General features: G+C 43.1%; 1 protein-coding gene across 3 annotated transcripts in view; it reads left to right on the forward strand.

The window, feature by feature from the left end:
* Positions 1 to 17,210, forward strand: part of LOC118503178 (neuroligin-4, X-linked-like) — a 170,577-nt gene extending 153,367 nt beyond the window's left edge. For all 3 annotated transcript variants that reach the window (XM_036036151.1, XM_036036153.1, XM_036036152.1), the window contains 4 exons: positions 95 to 329; positions 397 to 608; positions 715 to 1,055; positions 14,629 to 17,210. In XM_036036151.1, the coding sequence (XP_035892044.1) occupies positions 95 to 329; positions 397 to 608; positions 715 to 1,055; positions 14,629 to 15,141 (1,301 nt within the window). In that variant the 3' untranslated portion in view covers positions 15,142 to 17,210. The remainder of the gene's footprint in view (positions 1 to 94; positions 330 to 396; positions 609 to 714; positions 1,056 to 14,628) is intronic.
* The last annotated feature ends 1,269 nt before the right edge of the window (positions 17,211 to 18,479 follow it).

Genomic DNA, 18,479 nt, shown 5'->3' on the forward strand with positions numbered 1-18,479 from the left:
CCATTATTCGAACTCTGCACTAAAGACATCTCGACCAACCGCTAACAACTTTAACCAAAATCCCAACCCATCAAATTATTCCTCCCATACCCAGGATCAGTACGTGCCGAGTCGTTCAGCCGTCCGCGATCGCTCTACCAGAACGGCGTCATCAACGATGCCCAGGAATCGCGCCAGGAATCGTTCGGCACCGAGTGTACGCCCGACCCGACGATGGGCGAAGTCCTGCAGGAAAGTGGCGGCGGTCCGGGCGACACTATCGCGAACGTGCTCAGCGAGGAGGAGGAAGCGGAACTGCTGGAAAAGCTTGCCAACCGGCACTACTACAGGTAGGATGGTGATTGATTCCCGCGCATCTAGCGAGCGAAAGTGTAATTTCCTTCGCATTTTCTTTAGCTACACGGCCGCCCTCGGTGTGACGGTTGGCGTCGGATGTCTGTTGCTGCTGCTCAACATGTTGATCTTCGCCGGTATCTACTACCAGCGCGACCGCACGAAACGGAAATCGCAAACCTCGCAGTCGAGCGGCACGGGTGGCGGTGGGAGTGGCGTCACGAGCGGGACATCCGCCTCCCTGTCGGGCAGCAACGGAACTCCGGACGAATCGGGTAAGTGTCGGAGTTCCAATAAATCTTGCATCTTCCCCGCCCAACGGCTCGTTGTCGCACGGCACCACGCATACTGATTAATCTTGTACTGTTGTGCGATCGACAGAAATTCCACTCACCAGCATACCGAGTCCATCGCCGGTCGAAGCGAAGCGTTCGATTGAGCCACCGCCCAGTTACGCGACACTGCCTAAGCGAACCGGTAGCAGCAATGGCGCGGGCACGGCCCTTGGAAACGTTCATCATCAGCACCATCATCATCATTTGCATCAGCATCTGCTGGGTGGCGGTTCGAGTGGGACGACCGAGACAAAGCTCGGGTCGCCTCCAACGTCCACCCATCTTCGGACCGGGTCCAGCACGCTTGGACGCTCCGGCGCTGGGAGTTTCTACGACTCGTCCACCACCAGTCGGCAACATCAGCAGCAGTACTCGGCACAACAACAGGTGAGTGGAAATGGGGGTTATCCTTTTGCGTATTCTACCTTGCAAACGTGTCGATAAGGTCGCGCGCTCTCTGTCAGCTTCTTGCGACCCATGACTTATGACCATCGATATCCGGGGCTATATTGCTCTACGAACGAAAAAATGGCTTCCCAGTGTTGTTTGGCGTGCAAATACGAGCGGCAAAAATGATTGATTTATTCCCGGAACGCTCCTCCATGTTTAATCTTCATTTCTTTTGTCGAACCTACTTCGGGTGCTGTGTCGTGTACAAGAAAGGTACAAGATGCAGAAAAGACACAGAACAAGTTAAATCGTTCCTCAAATGTCGTCTGCCTTCGGTGCTGTTTGTCTTGCGATGCTGACGAATCATGATAGAAAAAAACGCACCAATTGTACACTCTCGACGAAGGACCTGGCCTGAGATCCACTCCGCACAGCGAGAAGTCACCTCGTTATCCTGGGTATTGCTGTTGGGAAGTTTTTTGTTTGGTTTAAAAATTGATCGTACGGTTACAGGTTCCCTCGCTGACAGCGTCAACGACAGCGGTTGTTGAATAAATCAAATCGCTTCACCGTGCTTAACTTTGACCACATGTTTCGCTCAAAGCTAGCTCGGGTGCAAGTGGGTGAGAAAGTGATGTTCGTAGGGCGTAGCATTGACAAAAAAAGGAAACATTGACTTTGGTAGAAATACAATCCTTCCTAACCTGCTGCTACTCTTCGCCAGGACCACCGTTCCTGCTGGTGTTTGTGTGTGTGCGTGTGTTTCTATTTGTATGTTTTTTTCGTACTCAGTCTTTTCGGTAAAAAAGGCGTACGTGCGTGTTATGGGCGGGAAAAAAGGGGATTGCTTAAGCGAAAGCGTACGTGAAAGTTTTTGTCCCTCGTCTGGTTTTATTGCTGCCGCCGGAGCTGGCGTAAGCGTTTCTCCGTGCTATGCTTCAGTGCAAAACAAAATGGTTTCATTTAGGCGGGCATTGTTTGTACACCCGGCAATTGAGTCAGTGACGCATTAGTAAAAGCTCTTTAAAATAATGGTCATGAATGTTGATCGCTATGCGGGGCCTTTTTTCTGGAGCAAATAAATGGTTACAGAAAATAATTTTAGGTTCCATGGTAGCTAAATGTCCCTAACTGTTATATATACATGAAGGATTATTTTGTGGTCCTTCGCCAGCAGTTAATGCATTTTTTAATTGCAGCGTATGTTTATAAATGAAGTCCTACATGCAGTGGTAGAAGGTACTCTTAGAATTAATGTGCAGTTAATTTCAGAAAGACAGTCCTTAAGGAAACACTTGCTGGTTTAAGAAGAAAACGATTATGTGAAGGTGTGTCATCAGAACTTATATCTGCTGCACGGTCTTGACATGACGTAGATGTCCTAGATTCCGATCACAGTATAGCGTCGTCGTCTGCCAATCCCGGACTTTCAAGCTGACGTATTAACGTCATCACTCAATCTCAGTTTGAGCCTATCTTGCTTAATTTGTCCATGAGACAAAGTCTAAAAGTCAAAAAAGACTTTACGGTCTGGGCCGTCCGGCACGATTCTTATGACATGTCCAGCCCACGTGGAACCAGGCGTGCCTGATTTGCATCACCATACAATGCGTGCAACTCTTGATTGTTACAGCTCCTGCACATGTGATATTCCTTTCACTCATACGGAGTTAAAAAAAACTTCTGTGTCTCTCTTCGCGAATGCGACTCAGAGAGTTTCATCATTTTACGACATAATTTTTGGATTTTTGGTTTTCGTAATATTGTCGTGCCGTATTGTCTAATTGTTTCTTTAAGCTACCCATAATAGTGAGGACAAGTTTTACTATGTGGTTCATCCTATCTTCAATGACTTTTTGAGCATTATTGATGATAAATAATGGCATTTAGTGGTCTGATTACTGAATGCTTGTGCTACTGATAGCTTAATTCAGTAGACGAAACTTTCGAGGTTGAAAAAGAGGAGATAAACCAGCAACAATATAATATAGCTTAAACCATGATTTGAGACCTAAAATATTGAGACCTGTTATATTACTACAAACTTTCTTCGACTACCTAGTGGCGAGCCTTTGCGGTGTGTCTCGGAATGTCAGTTGCCTTAAAATTTCACATGCCTATTACAAACATTAGAACCAAATGTTTCCCCTACTTCTTCTTCTTCCTTGGCACTACAACCTCGAGAGGTCTCGGCTTGCCATTTCTGACTTTTTGTGACTTAATTTTACCCGTGTTAAAGTAGTCAGCCCTACGTACGGGGAGATGGTCTGGATGGGATTTGTATATGATGATGTTGGGTTTCCCCTACTACGTGGTATCAATAAATTAAGTAAACCGTAATGTAGTTGACATGATTAAGCAAGTCAATAAGACAAGTATGTGATCCTGTGGCGGATCAACCTAGGAGCGGAAGGAGCGGCCGCTCGGGTTAAGGGGCCTCGTTGGCGAGGGAAATCCTGTTGTTTCCCTCTAGTATCACAATTCGAGGGGCCTCAACGATTTCCTTTATTTTATATTTTTAAAGTGCATAAATTTCAGTGATTGATGATTTAAAAAAAAATACCAAAATTCTTCTTCAAAAGCTTAAAGCTTAGCTTTTTTCTGCTTGCTTTTTGGCTCTAGAACTTAGAAAGGTCCTTGTTTAAAGGTCCTTTAAAGGGCCACCGGACCTAGTGCAGTAGAGGTTGTAGTATGCTTATTATTTTGCACAGTCAAATAATAGCACATTTATCATACGAGACATTCAGGTTCGGCCTAAAATCTCAAAGTTATCTAACTCTAATAATTAAGATGCATCGGTTTTCGAGCCAACTATCTATCTAACATTTCTGCATAAAACCAAGCAAATAAAAGAAAGACCCTTTCCAAATGTTCTCTTATCCAAATACACACACACATCCACAACTCACGATTGCATACTTCATCACTAAATTCATTAGTAAAGCTACTACTTTCAAGTTTCCTAAACATACAAAGGCAAATAATGATTGGTTGCTCTCCCGGCCTTTTTTTGCCAAGCAGAACGAAAAGCTATGAAAGCCTTTTCATCTTTTTCCGTTCAAATTGATCCGAACAGTCAAACATCCGAGAGCTTCTAATGCTCCCAGCTCTCTAATGAATACGATAATCCTTTAACATACCTCTACAGCGTAATCACTGGAAGCACCGAAAAGACGAGCTTGCCTGATTGCAAATCTGTTTTTTACCCCTTTCCCTTGCTCGCTGCCCCAGGTCGTCACCCTGCACCCTCCGCTCCTTCCGGTGATTGTTTAGGTCAACATTAATTCGACCGAAGGAAATGCCAATAAACGTCACAAAACCACGTTCATTTCATCAGCACCCGATCCTTTGGAGTTTTGCCGGGGTTTTTTGCTACTGCTGCTACCCGGTTTTTGTGTGTTTGTGTGACCAAGCACACTTTCTCCAAAGCACTGCCGGTTCGATCGGGTCCAGTGTGGCAGAAAAAGAAAACGGCTGGACGCTGCCATCGTTCATTCATCTCAATTTGCTGACGAATAATGGAAGCTGAATGTCGTTAATGGACTCCATTAATACCACAAAAAGAGGGCAACCAGGGGGAAGACGAAGGAATGGGGAGGGGGAGGGGGCTTGGTGGGGTTTCCTTCCGCTCTGGTTGGTGGCTCGGTTTGCGGTGGCTTCCGTTCCCGGGTTGTGGCTCAGACTCGAGGCACAGACGTTTTATTTTTGCTCACTTACCCCATCGCCTCGATCTTGCTATCGGCCGGAGAATTTGTGTGTGTGTATGTGTGGGTGCCACAGGAATGACACTCCGAAAAGGTACAGCTGTCCCTTAACGTGCCCGCCACACCCTGCACTCCTGCAACCGCTCACTCTCTTTCGCATCATTTCGGTTTTGCAATTTCGTCGTGGATCGTTTCTTGCCTTTTTTCTGTGTGTATGAGCAATACGAATCAATTTCTTTCATCCCAAAAACCGCTCTTCTTTCAATTTATTCTCAACCTCGTGAACCTTGCCGTTTTCTTCGAAGTTCGTAAGCGTACCTTGTAGCCACAGCAGCCTCCTCAGGAGCTTTGGACGGAGTGAGTGATTCCGGAAGTTCCAATCTCGGATGCTCTTTCTTCTCCAGCGCTTACGCATGCAACGTCTAGCATGCGGGTAGCATGCGTCCTTCTGATTAAATCATTCTCTGACATTTTCATTAAGACCATGCCACCTTCACTCACCCACCACGCACGCTCGTTGTGCATGCGTGCGTGTTGCGTTGTTCTAATAAAGTCTCCCAACTTTATTCAATAGCAAAGCTTAGTCCATGGGTAATGGGGCGGAAGCGAGATACATAACACCGAACAAAAGATCGAAAATCATAATCTTGGCTTAAACCGTACCAAAAGGAGCAGTTTCATACGAACCTGCTTAAGTTTGGGACACACCTTGCATGACAATCGTCTTTTATTTACCTTACCTCCCGGAAAACATTTGAATACGGTTTAAAGGTATACCGCTTTAAAGCTTAGCTTCATAACCAAGACGTCGTGGGGTCACAATTCATTGCTATTACAAATAACAAAGATTTGAAAAATGAGCCAAAAAAGTTCATAGTGGTAATGGGACAAAAGAGTCCCTGTATGTGTTTGAATCTCAGAATACCGATCCAATTCCTATTATTCCTATTCCTATTATCAAAGTCCCTATGGAATCCCAATCGAATCTCAAGTGAATCTCAATCGATTCTCAATTTAATCTCAATAGAACCGAATCTCAATCAAATCGAATCTTAAACCCATACAAATGCCGATCCAGTCTCAATTGGATTGTAATGGAAATTATAATTTTTGAATCCCAATCCTAAGACAAATTCAAATCCAATACCTTCTTCTTTTTCCTTGGCACTACAACCTCGAGAGGTCTCGGCTTGCAATTTCTGACTTTTTGTGACCTAATTTTACCCGTGTTAAAGTAGTCAGCCCTGCGTACGGGGAGACAGTCTGGATGGGATTTGAACCCAGGTCTTGCCATGTGAAGACCGGCGCCGTTATCGCCTCGGCTACCGGACCTCCAAATACAATACCTATCCTAGTCACAAAAAACTCCATTAAATTATATTTGAATTCTTAATCAATCTTGAACGAATCCCAATCATATCCCAATCGAGTCTCAATCGTATCCCAACATAATCACAATCGAGTCCTAATTGGGTCTGAATTGAACCCCAAGCGAATCTCAAACGCATTCCAATTGAATCCGAATCAAATCTCATTCGTATCAGAATTGAATCCTTATAAAATTGCAATATATTCTCAGTCGAATCCGAATCGAAACTTTATTTAATTTTAATTGGATTCAAATCCGATTCGAATGTTTCTAGAGACTGGAGCTTAAAATCTTCTAAGTCCTGAATCTCCCAACACTAGTTCAGAGTTGCATGCCACCCAACATACGAGTCATTGAAGAGATAGGACATGAGTACAACATCTTCATCATATGTCCACCATATTTATAACTATCCTACCGTCAAGATATCTTTCCTGTCGAACAGCTCAGATCTTGCTTAATTCCTCTTCTCGGCACGCTCTCAAAGCACATATCTCCAATAATAGTCCTTAGGATTCACAACGAACGTTGACTGGAAGAGACATACCAGCATTCGTATTTCATAGTATTTTGAATAACATGAGTTTTTAGATTGCAAGCTCCCAAAACACATTGCGATCCTCTGAAACACAGTCAACTAAACCACTTAAACCACTACCACGGCAAGACTTTTCTTCAAGCTGGTGGATTGATTTTATCACATTGATCCTCTCTCTGAATCTGTGGGGAAATGAGTTATCAGAATATGTGTCTAGAACACATCGTCGAGAACATCGTCTGAAATGACCATTGCTCTTGGAACTCGAGATATCATAAAATGAGCTTTACTGTGACTGTAATTTTAACTTTATTAATTAAATAAGGCTGTTTTTCTTATGAGCTAAGCATCAATTACGTTTCATTACTGATGCAACCTCCAAGACACACGGATAAACCACTGACACGGTCCTGACAAACAAACAAGCATCAACAACAAAGGCAGCACAACAGCAACAACAAAAAAACCCAAATCTCAACAAACAGATCTTCATTCGATTGGCAAACAAATTTAAATTCCATCCCTTAATTGTGCGTCCATTCGTCCGCACATCAATCAAATGCGTCCGAGTGAAACCGAGCTGCCCGAGTGTATTGCCGGCCGCCCGAAGCCGCCCTGATTTGTGTGCCAGCCGCTTGTTCGTACCGCAAAAACGGCAGCAGACCGCCAGCTATTTTTAGCCCCAATCTATCTTGGTACAACGGTCGTTTTCTTCCGCTCTTCAATTCGGAATGCTGGGTGACCGATTGAAAACATTGAATTATCGTACGAATCGGTACAAGCGAGCAAATCCATCTCCTCCATCGGAGAACGTTTTGTATTTTATTTATCTTCCATTTCTCGTCGTATCGTGGAATCGCAGGACAGGAGGAAACAACCATCCATCGTAGATTTATGCTTGCGTCGGCAAACGGGCTACCGCTCATCTTGCCCGTTCTTGGTCTTGGTGTTGCCACGATTGGCTGACACATGACTGATTGATGCCCGAGTGGGATTGGCAAAGCAGCTACGCCAGACATGAGGTTTTGCTTCTCAGTTCGCCAGTGTCTTTCGACAGTCCGAACCAGTTTAAAGGATAGTGTCTTCGTCTTCTGCACATCTGGTTTCCCGTTGGGCTTTGTCGATTGAAGCCTTTTTCGGGGTGTAGCAAAGGAATTTGCGTTTTCCCGAGGGCGAAACTGATCAAACACAAGCGACGGGGGAAGTGCCATGAAAGGGTTACAAGTTCGTTACAGTGTTTCCTTGTTATATTCTCGTTTCCCGCTCCAGATTATCCCTGAAATGGAGGCTAATTTTATTCAAATTTTGCCAGAACAACTCCAATTGAAGTCCTTTCAGAGATATCATTGGTAAGCATAGAATAGAATGCCCCGCCATCGAGGGTAGATAATACCAATATGAACGAAGGTGCCGATGCCTTTGGTTTTTTCCTTTTGCATACGCATCCATGCCCTGCAGCACGATAAATTCAACGCAAAGCACAGAGTCCGGAAGCATTGTGCCGAAGGGAAGAAACCATGGAAGAAAATGTACCCAATGAAAGAAAAAAAAGCTGCGTAAGAACCCCAAAATGGGAAGTAAGTAGGGCAGAAATCGCACCACACCGATCTAAAGCACGATGTCCTTCCTTCAATTTCACCGCCAAGATAACGAGGGCGGAACGTCACGCAGCATGCCCGAGGAAGCAACACAAAACAGGACCGCTGCTGTGAAAATGCTTCGAAAGATAAAAAATGGTAATTGATATTTACCCTTCCGGGAGCAGCACGCGGGAGCTGGGTGGAGCGCTTGCAGAAGGCCTCAAATGAACGGAAAATGTCTCTGATGTCTCTCACGCTTCCTATGTGTGCCTATCTTCGTCCTTTTTGCTCGCTGTATATTTTCCTCCTTTTTATACTCCCAATGGGGGTTCTGTGCACCGAGACGGCGAGGAAGAGCAACAAAAAACCCGCCATCGGAAGATAAAATTGTTTCAGAAAATGATAGGCCCACAGCAGTGCCTTCTCACTCACAGCCCGGGGTAAATGTGGAGCAAAATGAGAAATAAACGGGAATCGAAACACGACCCAGCAGCCAATTTGCTGCGAGACACATGAAAATAGGCAAACAAAGGTTGTCGATTGCGTTGGCCACATTGGAAAAAAAAGCGTAGGCCTGTACCTGGTTGTGTCGGGGAGGAAAAACGAGACGAGCTGGGAGGAGAAAGGGCACGGAACCAGCTCACAACTATATTTGTACAACGACCGTGAGCAATGTCTGGTGGGCTAGTGGTCGAAACCTGAACGCTTTTGGGGTTGAAATTGGTAGCGTCGAACCCGGAGGGGCTGCATGTGCTTCGCCTGCATGTTTTACCATTCCGGGAACATTTCGTTCCAGGCACATAGTTTCGAATGTAGGACGAATGATTTGTTAAAGAAAAAACAAGGTTAAAACATTTCAAAATCGAAACGAGTCGTTGTTTAATTGTGCTAGAAGCAAAAATACTAAAATACGATCATGAAACCGTTCAGTCGTGCAAACTATTCGTGTGGATATATTCGATACATAGGAAGCGTTTAAAGGCATTTACGATATAAGCGATGATTCTAAGCAAAAATAATATTGTTTGTTTGGATTCAGAGGTTTTTGTCTCAATGGCTTCGACGGTTCGGTGGTAGATGCGACAACGCGCTGGTCTTCACATGGCCTGGGCTCAAATCGTATCCAGACAATCTCTCCGTAGAATAAATCTAGCCGGTCATTAGCTGACAGACATGTACCTGTAGGGTCATCCAGCCAAGAAGAAGAAAGTTCAATACCTTGAAAAAGTATAAAGTTGAACTTTGGGAAGAATATAATTATACCGCTAATATAATTATATTATATTATAATATATTATATTATACTAATATTATAATTATATTAGTATAATATAATTATACCCTCCATACGGCAGGGTTCAAATCCCATCTAGACCGTTCCCCCATTTTAATGACTGACTATCCAACTACGTTCTGGGGCGGTCCAGTGGCCGAGGCGACAGCGGCGCCGGTCTTCACACGGCAGGGCCGGGGTTCAAATCCCATCCAGACCGCCTCCCCGTACGAAAGGCTGACTACTTTTCTACGGGTAAAATTAAGTCACAAAAAGCCAGAAATGGCAGGCCGTGACCTCTCGAGGTTGTAGTGCCACAGAAGAAGAAGAAGATCCAACTACGTAGTATCATAAAGTCTATTAAGCCAGAAATGGCAGGCATCACCTAAAAGTTTGTTGAACCAACGAATAAGTAGAGAAAATAACCTATACAGGGTTTACACTGTCTACCGACCTTCCACTGACGTCAAACGGTCATTATAAAGCGCCTGGATGTTTTTGCGAACTTCACACTTTGTCACCGTAAACCCACAACTCGACAGCGTGAGACACAAAATGACAACGTGAATAGTGAATCGGTTACAACGAATATATTATTTGGATGCTTCGTTTTATTTTGAAATAATTCAATTTTATAAAAAATACAGTAGAATAGGGGTTTTTGAATTTTATAATATATATTTATATATTTGTTATTAAATGTTATAAATTTGTTATTAAATTATCGCACCTCCGTTTAATATTTTTCTACGATATGTTTTTACTTTTATTATTGTAGCACTTGTATATGTTAAATTTTTATTTACCTTATCTAACATTAATTTATTTCAATCAAATTTTGTAATTTAAGATAAACTTAAGATTAAAGTTGTCAAATTTTCAAACTAAATTAGAGTTTCTTACTTTTGCATATTTTTGCATCGCATCTACAATCTACTTTAAAAAGTGGTATTTTATGAACACGACCATAATAATCGATATTAATTTTAAGTAAACTCAGTGATCTAATACACAGAAGTTCATTTTAAAGCCAAAACTTAAAATAAATCAAACTGGCCTTATTACTCATTTTGTTTGTCCAACACAACATTCGCCATACCAATCTGAAATTCAATATGCTGAATTGAGGGTTTACAATCTGACATTGCCTGAAAACATTCAGGCGCTTTTCGATGACCGAATGATTGTGTAAACCATGTAACCTTAGAAGCTATAATCATAAGTTGAATCATCAATCACAATAGGCAATAGGTTTTAAATATTATATTCTCATGTGAGTATTAGAAGAGGTCAAGCTAAATCTTGACCCTAAGTCTGATATTCGTGAAAAATAATCTTAATTGACTTGATTATCCACTGATCCACTGTTTGACTGATCCACCGAAAAGATCGTCGATTTTTATATTTTGTCTCTTTATAAGGAGAGCAAATATTTCAACATTATAATTTACTAGGCGCAGCCATGACCGTATGAGCCATATTTTTTGATGGTTTTTCGTTATTAAACATGTATTCAGGCTTCAGAACATTCAGGTCTTCGTTTGCCATTTCTGATTTTCTGTGCTGTGCATCCAGACACTATGAAAGTATTCTGGTCACTGGCGCATTATGGACTGTCCTCGTACAAAATTTGATCATATCTTATGTTTTGCGATCAAAACTCGACTCAAACATCCTTAAGCATCCAGCTGTATTCCATATCTCTTCATAACCAAGTAACTTAAATCCTCTATCATCCCTATATTCCTTTTTTTCTACCTTCAATAGACTTCAAAAAATAGCTCCGCAAGTTAATACGCGTTTTACTTGCTTACTTTGAATGAGACTATTTTGAACTGAAAAACTAAGATCTTTTTGAGCGTAGTCTGTAGTACAAATGGAATAAAATACCGACAAATCTCTACTCGCCAGATAACATTCTCATCGGCCATCCTGTCGAACATGGGTTTCACGCAGAAACACAACATCACCATTTCAGTTTTGATTTGTTCGACATAATGTTCACCAAGCGATTAGCCCAAAGGTATTAGGATGTTTGATAAAATTGCTTACGCACATTTTTTCACTGCCCGAAATCTGTCCCTCGGCTTCATTCACATGAGTGGCCCAATGCATTGCATACCGATCTACCGATAGTCCCACTAGGCTCTAGAAGCTTACCGATGGAATCACGAGTTCCAGCGGAATGTCAAACAATTTTTGATACTCTCCAGATACGGTCGGGACACTCTTTTTCCTTCCTTCCTTCCATTTCACTTACGGCCGGACGCATATTTTTCCCTACCGTGCGCACTGTGAGTGGCCAGTACGTGACCAGTAGAAATGGATCGTTTGCAGACATACCCCGTGACGAGCCCTCGGTGTAAGCTCGCACTCTAATGCGTATTGGTGTGGGTAATATTTCATCCACGATAATCTCATCACGGCCAGAAACTGCCCCATCATGCGTATCGATTTATCTTCGCTAGCATAAACCATGCGTCGGGTAGCGACCGGCATGGCCGTCGGAGGCCAGCATTAGCATAACTGCGAGCGAAGGGGGAAAACAATCCCGACAGTAAAGGTTCCCCATTGGCTTCTTCTTAGCATAGATTTAGCATCTGACAACGCCCAACACATATATTCAGACCAGAGACTTCTTCCCTAGACTTGACCGCAAAGCTTGCATTTGATTGATTGATTTTCTCACACGACCCGTTTGCTGTATGACGGTTCTGCTCATCACCAGAGTGAAGAATATTCACCTTCACAGAGAATCCTCAAAACCTTCGACCTTTAAGCTACCGGATGCGTGAAGCTTTGCTCATTAGAATATTTACGCAATCATAGACATACTGAAGCTTGGTGGTAAAAAAATGCTTCGCCGAGAATAGCTTTCCCCTCGCAAGGAAAACAACATCTGTTGTGACACAAACGCACAAAACACCATATCCCAAAACGCGAAACCCGACGTTGTTTCAAGAGAATTATTGTTATGAAAAATGAAAGCGTCCGTTCTAAAGCGCACCTTCCTTGTTGAGGTTCCCCCCGGTTCGAGATGATCGTCTCCCGAAGGTGACGCGCTCTCTGGCGGCAGGATGATGAATTCCGTTGATTATTCAGCAGTTAATTATATGTGCGCACAGCAACACACACTCCATGAATAATGTATGGCCGGTCCCTCCGTGTGTTTCCTCCTTGACGAAACGGGGCCCCCCTGTTCACTCCTGCTTTAATGCTCAATTAATTCATTTAAGCGATGGTCCCGAAAGTGAAACGCCACCTAAAGTGGTGAATGGAGAGAAAAATTAACTGAAAATGCTGTTTCCCCCCCGTGGGGGTGTCAATGGGAGCGAGGGATGGAGAGGCACACCTGGGGAAGATTTAATGAAAACTCTCGCCAGCAAATCTGCGTCAGATTGTATGGATTGAGATTAATGTCGAAGGCAAGTGTGGGCAGCAGCAGCAGCAGCAGCTTCAGCTTGGTAGCGCGATTTTGCATCAGTAATACTTAATAGTTTTGTTGCCTTCCCTGGGTGAACATGAGTTGATGAATTTTTATATTTATTAATTCGGCGAATCAAGAGCGCCTAATGCTTAGCATAATTGTAAATCAAGTTCAGAAAAACGGTTCAAGCTGTTCTCAACTGATTTATTCAAGTTACTGTAACATGTTATGCAGTTGGTTCACGGTTACGTTCATTGAGCGATGCTACCGATTGCAGTCATAAGGCATTCTTACAAGAGCCATGCAAGGCATACGGATGACGCCTGGACGCCATACTCAGCCCATACTGTTGGCCTAGAGACAAACAATTAGCAGTCTATGTATTACTCCTGCTTGTCAAACAGCAAAGTGTTTTGAACACAGGGGAGATTCAACCATCTTCATCATAGAATTTTCTTTTGTTTGCTGAAATTGAACTGAATTAAGTTTACCAGTAGGCCTCACTTTGCTATGTTGCAAATTGAATAGATTTTTTCATCACATTTGTACATTTTATTACATGAACTAGATACAAAGAAAGTTAACTAGAGATATATCAGTATTGTCTCGAACAGTTCTACGTTCAACAAGAAGTCGATCTACGTTTCGCGTGAAATTATATACAACTTAAAAAATAAATTAAAACATGACCCGGGGGCTTTTTAGTCGAGTCTTTTGAGGTGGTGGTGGTAGAAACAAATCCCACACTTGACTTGGATAAACAATTTTCGTTGTCTGTGTTGGTGATATACAATAACAGGTTCCAGTTTGACATTTCTGACTGTCTGACCTTCACAGACAGACACTCCGTTAGCTAGAAGGTAGATCACTAGAAGGACAAATAAACTTTGGGGCACGGAATAAGATGTCTCGTATAAGGGACCTCTTTCAGGGGACTTGCAGTACTGTGCTTATAAAGACAAACTAAGTCCACCTCGGATACGGCTTCCAAGGTGTTTGATCCTCCACTGTCTACATATAGAAGTGTAGGGATTAGTGGATAGCGACCTCTTCAAAGCTAGTGTCCCCTGGACAACGTCTTCCATCAGTCCAAGGGATATTGCCTTATAATCTAAAGTCTGATATATTTAACTACTATTTATTTTACTTGTTAAGAGATCACAAGTGTCCCAAGAATGACATAATTGTATCATAATTTAAACGTCTTTGATTCATTGATTTTGATCTTCTTCCCTGAAGCTTTCTTGAGAATAACGCCGACGAAACACTGAATCCTGGGATTAATATCTAGCAGTCAGCTTTCTCAGAGAGGTTTTACTATCTGTTATCAAGGATTACCATCCTTCATAAATATCGTAAAAAAAGCCATGATAGTTGGTTTTTTCTAAGAAAGATAAAATGAAGATAATTGCAATACGGCCAGGCCGTTCTTTATGAATAAAATAAAATGAAGATTATTTTGATTCGGTATCGTTATTTTATCAGGGTTTGGATTAGTATCGTTTAACATTTTTTCTACTCATACGCATTCTAAAAAATAAAACGTCTTGATTAAATAGTCGGCAAATCTTCTAATGAACACCTTACCCAAGGTCTGTACTTCAATATATCCCAAATTTAATGACATCCAGTAATTCATAGTCTCTTTCTCTCTCTCTCTTTCATCTGCCTTTTCACAGCTAATCTCACCGCACAGCAGTACCGTCGCCCACACGGCAGTGACAATAACGCCGACCGTCAGCCACCATCAGACGCTGCCACGTGCCAGCAAAGCTCCGCTACCACCGATCCGCTCCACGACCAGCAGCAGCAGCGCCTCCACCTCCTCCTGCACCGCTTCTTCTTCCATTGCGCCACTGACCTCCATCCTTGTAAATAGCCTCAACCAACATCATCCGCATCACTATCAGCAGCGGGACTGCGAGATGGCAACGTTGCCACCGCAACCGAACAGCAACGTCATAACGGTGGACCTGGTAAGCTCAACCACGCCCGCCACCGGAAGCGACCCATCGTCGATGGGTGGCCCCCATCATCAGCATCACCACCACCATCATCATCATGCGCACCACCATGCGAACGGTGGGGGGCCGGTGGCCACAGCCAACACAGGGAACACGGCCGGTGGTCCACCCGCTGGCAGTACGGCCACGCTCAAGAAACGCGTCCAGATCCAGGAGGTCACCGTATAGCATCGGTACAGCACAGCTGACGACGACCAGGAAGCTGTGTGAGGACAAAAATCAAGGAAACTAGCAGCAACAACAAAAAAGTAAACGCTAAACGATCGTAAATCGGTTGTTGATCGGTCGAGAAGCAAACCGATAACGAATGCTTGTCGTCGACAGCGGGTGGGAATGCAATCGATCGGATCGGGCGATGGTAAATAGGAATGCATGATATTTAATTTCTCTCGCCAATATGCTCACCCTTACGTGCCGAAGCTGCTGGCCACGCTTTTGCTCAATATCTTCCGTGCAGTTGATTGGCACTGCAATAATTCTTCATTTATGCACCTCTCACTTACCAGATACAAGACACAGCGGGCACCAAAAAAAAAAAACATTAATTCAATCGATTGGAAGCATTTCCAGCAGCCATTTTCCAACCATTTTCCAATCAATAAATCTTTCCATCGCCACCAGTTTCTAAGTGAGTGCAAAAAATCTCAGACCAGCAGTGAAAGCTTCCGATCCGCTTTTTGCAACAAGTTAAAGTCGATTTGGCTGCCTTGGCGCTTCGTGCTGAATGCTGCCAGCTTCTAGACCCTGCTAAAAGCGGGCAAGATTAGTCGTAAAAGGAATGTACCGGAATGCTTCGATTCCTTGGTTCTGTATTCCAGAATCTTCGCTTAGGGTTTTTTGTTGTTACGTAGACGACGGTGTTTGCCCTTTCGATCGATTGCTGCCCCGAGGTCGAATCCCCAAATCAAGCTCACATTCGGGATGGTAAAAGTGACCGTACCCGGGAGAATAAATCTCAACTGTAAATAAGACACGATGCCGCCCCGAATGAAAAAAAAAACCTCAAAAGGGATGTATCTAGACAAACCGGGGGTTTTCTTCCTTTTTTCCGGCACAGGTGAGCGGTTCCTGAACTGAATTGTGACCGGTGAATGGTTGAAGGTCTAGCAGCTCGCAAATTCACTGATTTGTGTGGCGGTAAAGGTAGCGAAATTTAAGAGTATATTCGGAGGAGCTATCGCATCGGGCTGCGGATATTTAAAGTTAGTGGGTGAATTGTTTTCCGAACCAAAGGGGTTGAATATTTCCGCCAGGGAATTGGCTCACAAACGGAATCAAGTTGGAATTGAAATTTTAACACTAAACTCTCTCCAGTCAGTTAGCCCTATGACATTAAAGCAAATGTGCGTGTAGATAATGGGGGTGCATCGAGTGAGTAGCAATGGAATTTATTATCTGTTTGCATGTGTACAGGCCGCAGCAGTGAAAGGTGAGATTTGAATATCCCCACCCCAGTTCCCTCCTCGATTCCTCCCTGTTAGTCCCTATCCTCCTCCCCGTGAAACTGAAAGAACGACTAGTTTAGAATCTATTTAGCAAAAACTCATTAGACATTTAGTGTTATAAGAAAATGGGGATTGAGAATAGTTATGGTAACTAGTGCAATCGATTTGATCATTATTTGCAAAGCAAACGTCAGTACATTTAAACGAGTCAACTGGTCATCCAAAAAGAGAGAAAAAAGAAGATAGATATTAATCGTGAGTAAAAAAGCTTCCCAAAGCAACAAAAATACATATTGAAAGGAAGAAAAAGAGAACAAATGTTTATATGAAAAAATCCATTACAAAAGAACTACAACCATTCAGCATTTGAAAAGCCAGCTTTATTCTCCATCTTCCCCAGTGGAAAGCAGGACCAGACGAAAAAAAAAAAACACAGAACAATGTTGAATGGCGTTATGTGTTTGTTGTAACGGTACGTGCGAGACAAAAGCGGCTCGATGTGAGTGCATAAATAGCGCGAGGGCACGCGATCAGCTTCCGTGGCACGTATCATCGAATGCCGTTAAGGAGTCGTCATCCATTTTCAAACACATTCCAAACAAACACACATATACATCTTGTAACTGTAAGTGTGTGAGATGGTGCTACGACGCCTTCGTAGGGGCTTTATCAAAAACCGATCGAAAGCTGTAGGATATCGTGAGACGGTGAGCCAGAGGAGAAGATGATAATAATAAATGTTTCAGCGCAGCAAACACAAATACATAAACGAAACTGTAGCGTTTGATGGGATTTGTACTGTTTTCTTTTATATTTTCGTTTCGAACGTTGGCAGTATGATGACTGTAAATCCTGATGACAAGAAGATGATTCTCCATGGATCATGTTGGGATCGAATTCGTTGCGTGATTTGGACTCGTTGGTAAAATATTCTTCATGTTGCTTACATTCGACTTTCGGGAGGATTTGTTCCAGATGTTGGTGATGGTAGTGTAAGCTAAGCTGGAGATTCTAAACTATCGACCAAGGTTAGTCAAATACATTGTTGAAGGGATTTTGTGGGACACAACAATTGCTATGTACCATGAGATTAGTTGCAATCGTCTTCAGTTCTTCGATATATGCAGAGTTTTTCACCCTTTTCTGTATCCTTCTATAACTATTGAATTTCATTCTTAGACACAATTGAAATAATATCTACTTCACTTAAAGCTGGTGCAAAAAAATGTTGCAAAATACAATTTACGTTAGTTTAAAGACATTCTCTGCTCCTTATCGTGGGGCTTACTTACTTACTTACTTATCAGGCGCTACAACCGCTTTGCAGTATTGGCCTGCTGCAACAATCCACGATACCGCACGATACCGCGGACGCATCAACGCCATCATTCCATCTAAATTTTTGCCTACCACGCCTCCTCTGTCCGTGAGGACGGTCTAAAAGGACTTTACGGGCTGGGTCCTCCGGTGTCATTGTCATGACGTGACCAGCCCATCGGAGCCTTGTGAGTCTAATGCGCTGCATGATGGTGAGATCATCGTACAGCTCGTAGAACTCGTCATTGTAGCGGCTCCTCCATTGTCCTTCCACACATCCAAGGGGCCGAAAATCCTTTTGAGCATCTTCCTCTCGAACGCGGCTAAGAGGGCATCGTCAGTTTTGGACAGAGTCCATGTCTCAGAGACGTATGTGAGTACTGGGACTATAAAAGTTCTGTACGGTCCCAGCTTCGTCTGTCGCGACAGGTATTTAGAGTATTCGTTATTTGTGATTCCGTTATCTAAATTTGAAGTCCTGTTTTAGCAAGAACCTATATCGTGATAGGACATTACATCTCGTGAGTAGGTGCAGCGTGTTCTTCTTATGTTCATCCATGGGTTTTTAGTACTAGTAATTCCCCAACACTATACTTTGTCTATTCTCTGCTTTGCATTTGTTCTAGATCTTTATAGATATTACGCTTATACCCTTCCAAGTCCTTCTATCATCGCCAGGCCTTCATCGTCACACATAAATGCAATAAACAACATATTTTACAGACAAAGCGTCGGAGTGGATGG

The sequence above is a fragment of the Anopheles stephensi genome, chromosome 2 (assembly GCF_013141755.1).
Source record: "Anopheles stephensi strain Indian chromosome 2, UCI_ANSTEP_V1.0, whole genome shotgun sequence".
Taxonomy (NCBI): Eukaryota; Metazoa; Arthropoda; class Insecta; order Diptera; family Culicidae; genus Anopheles; species Anopheles stephensi.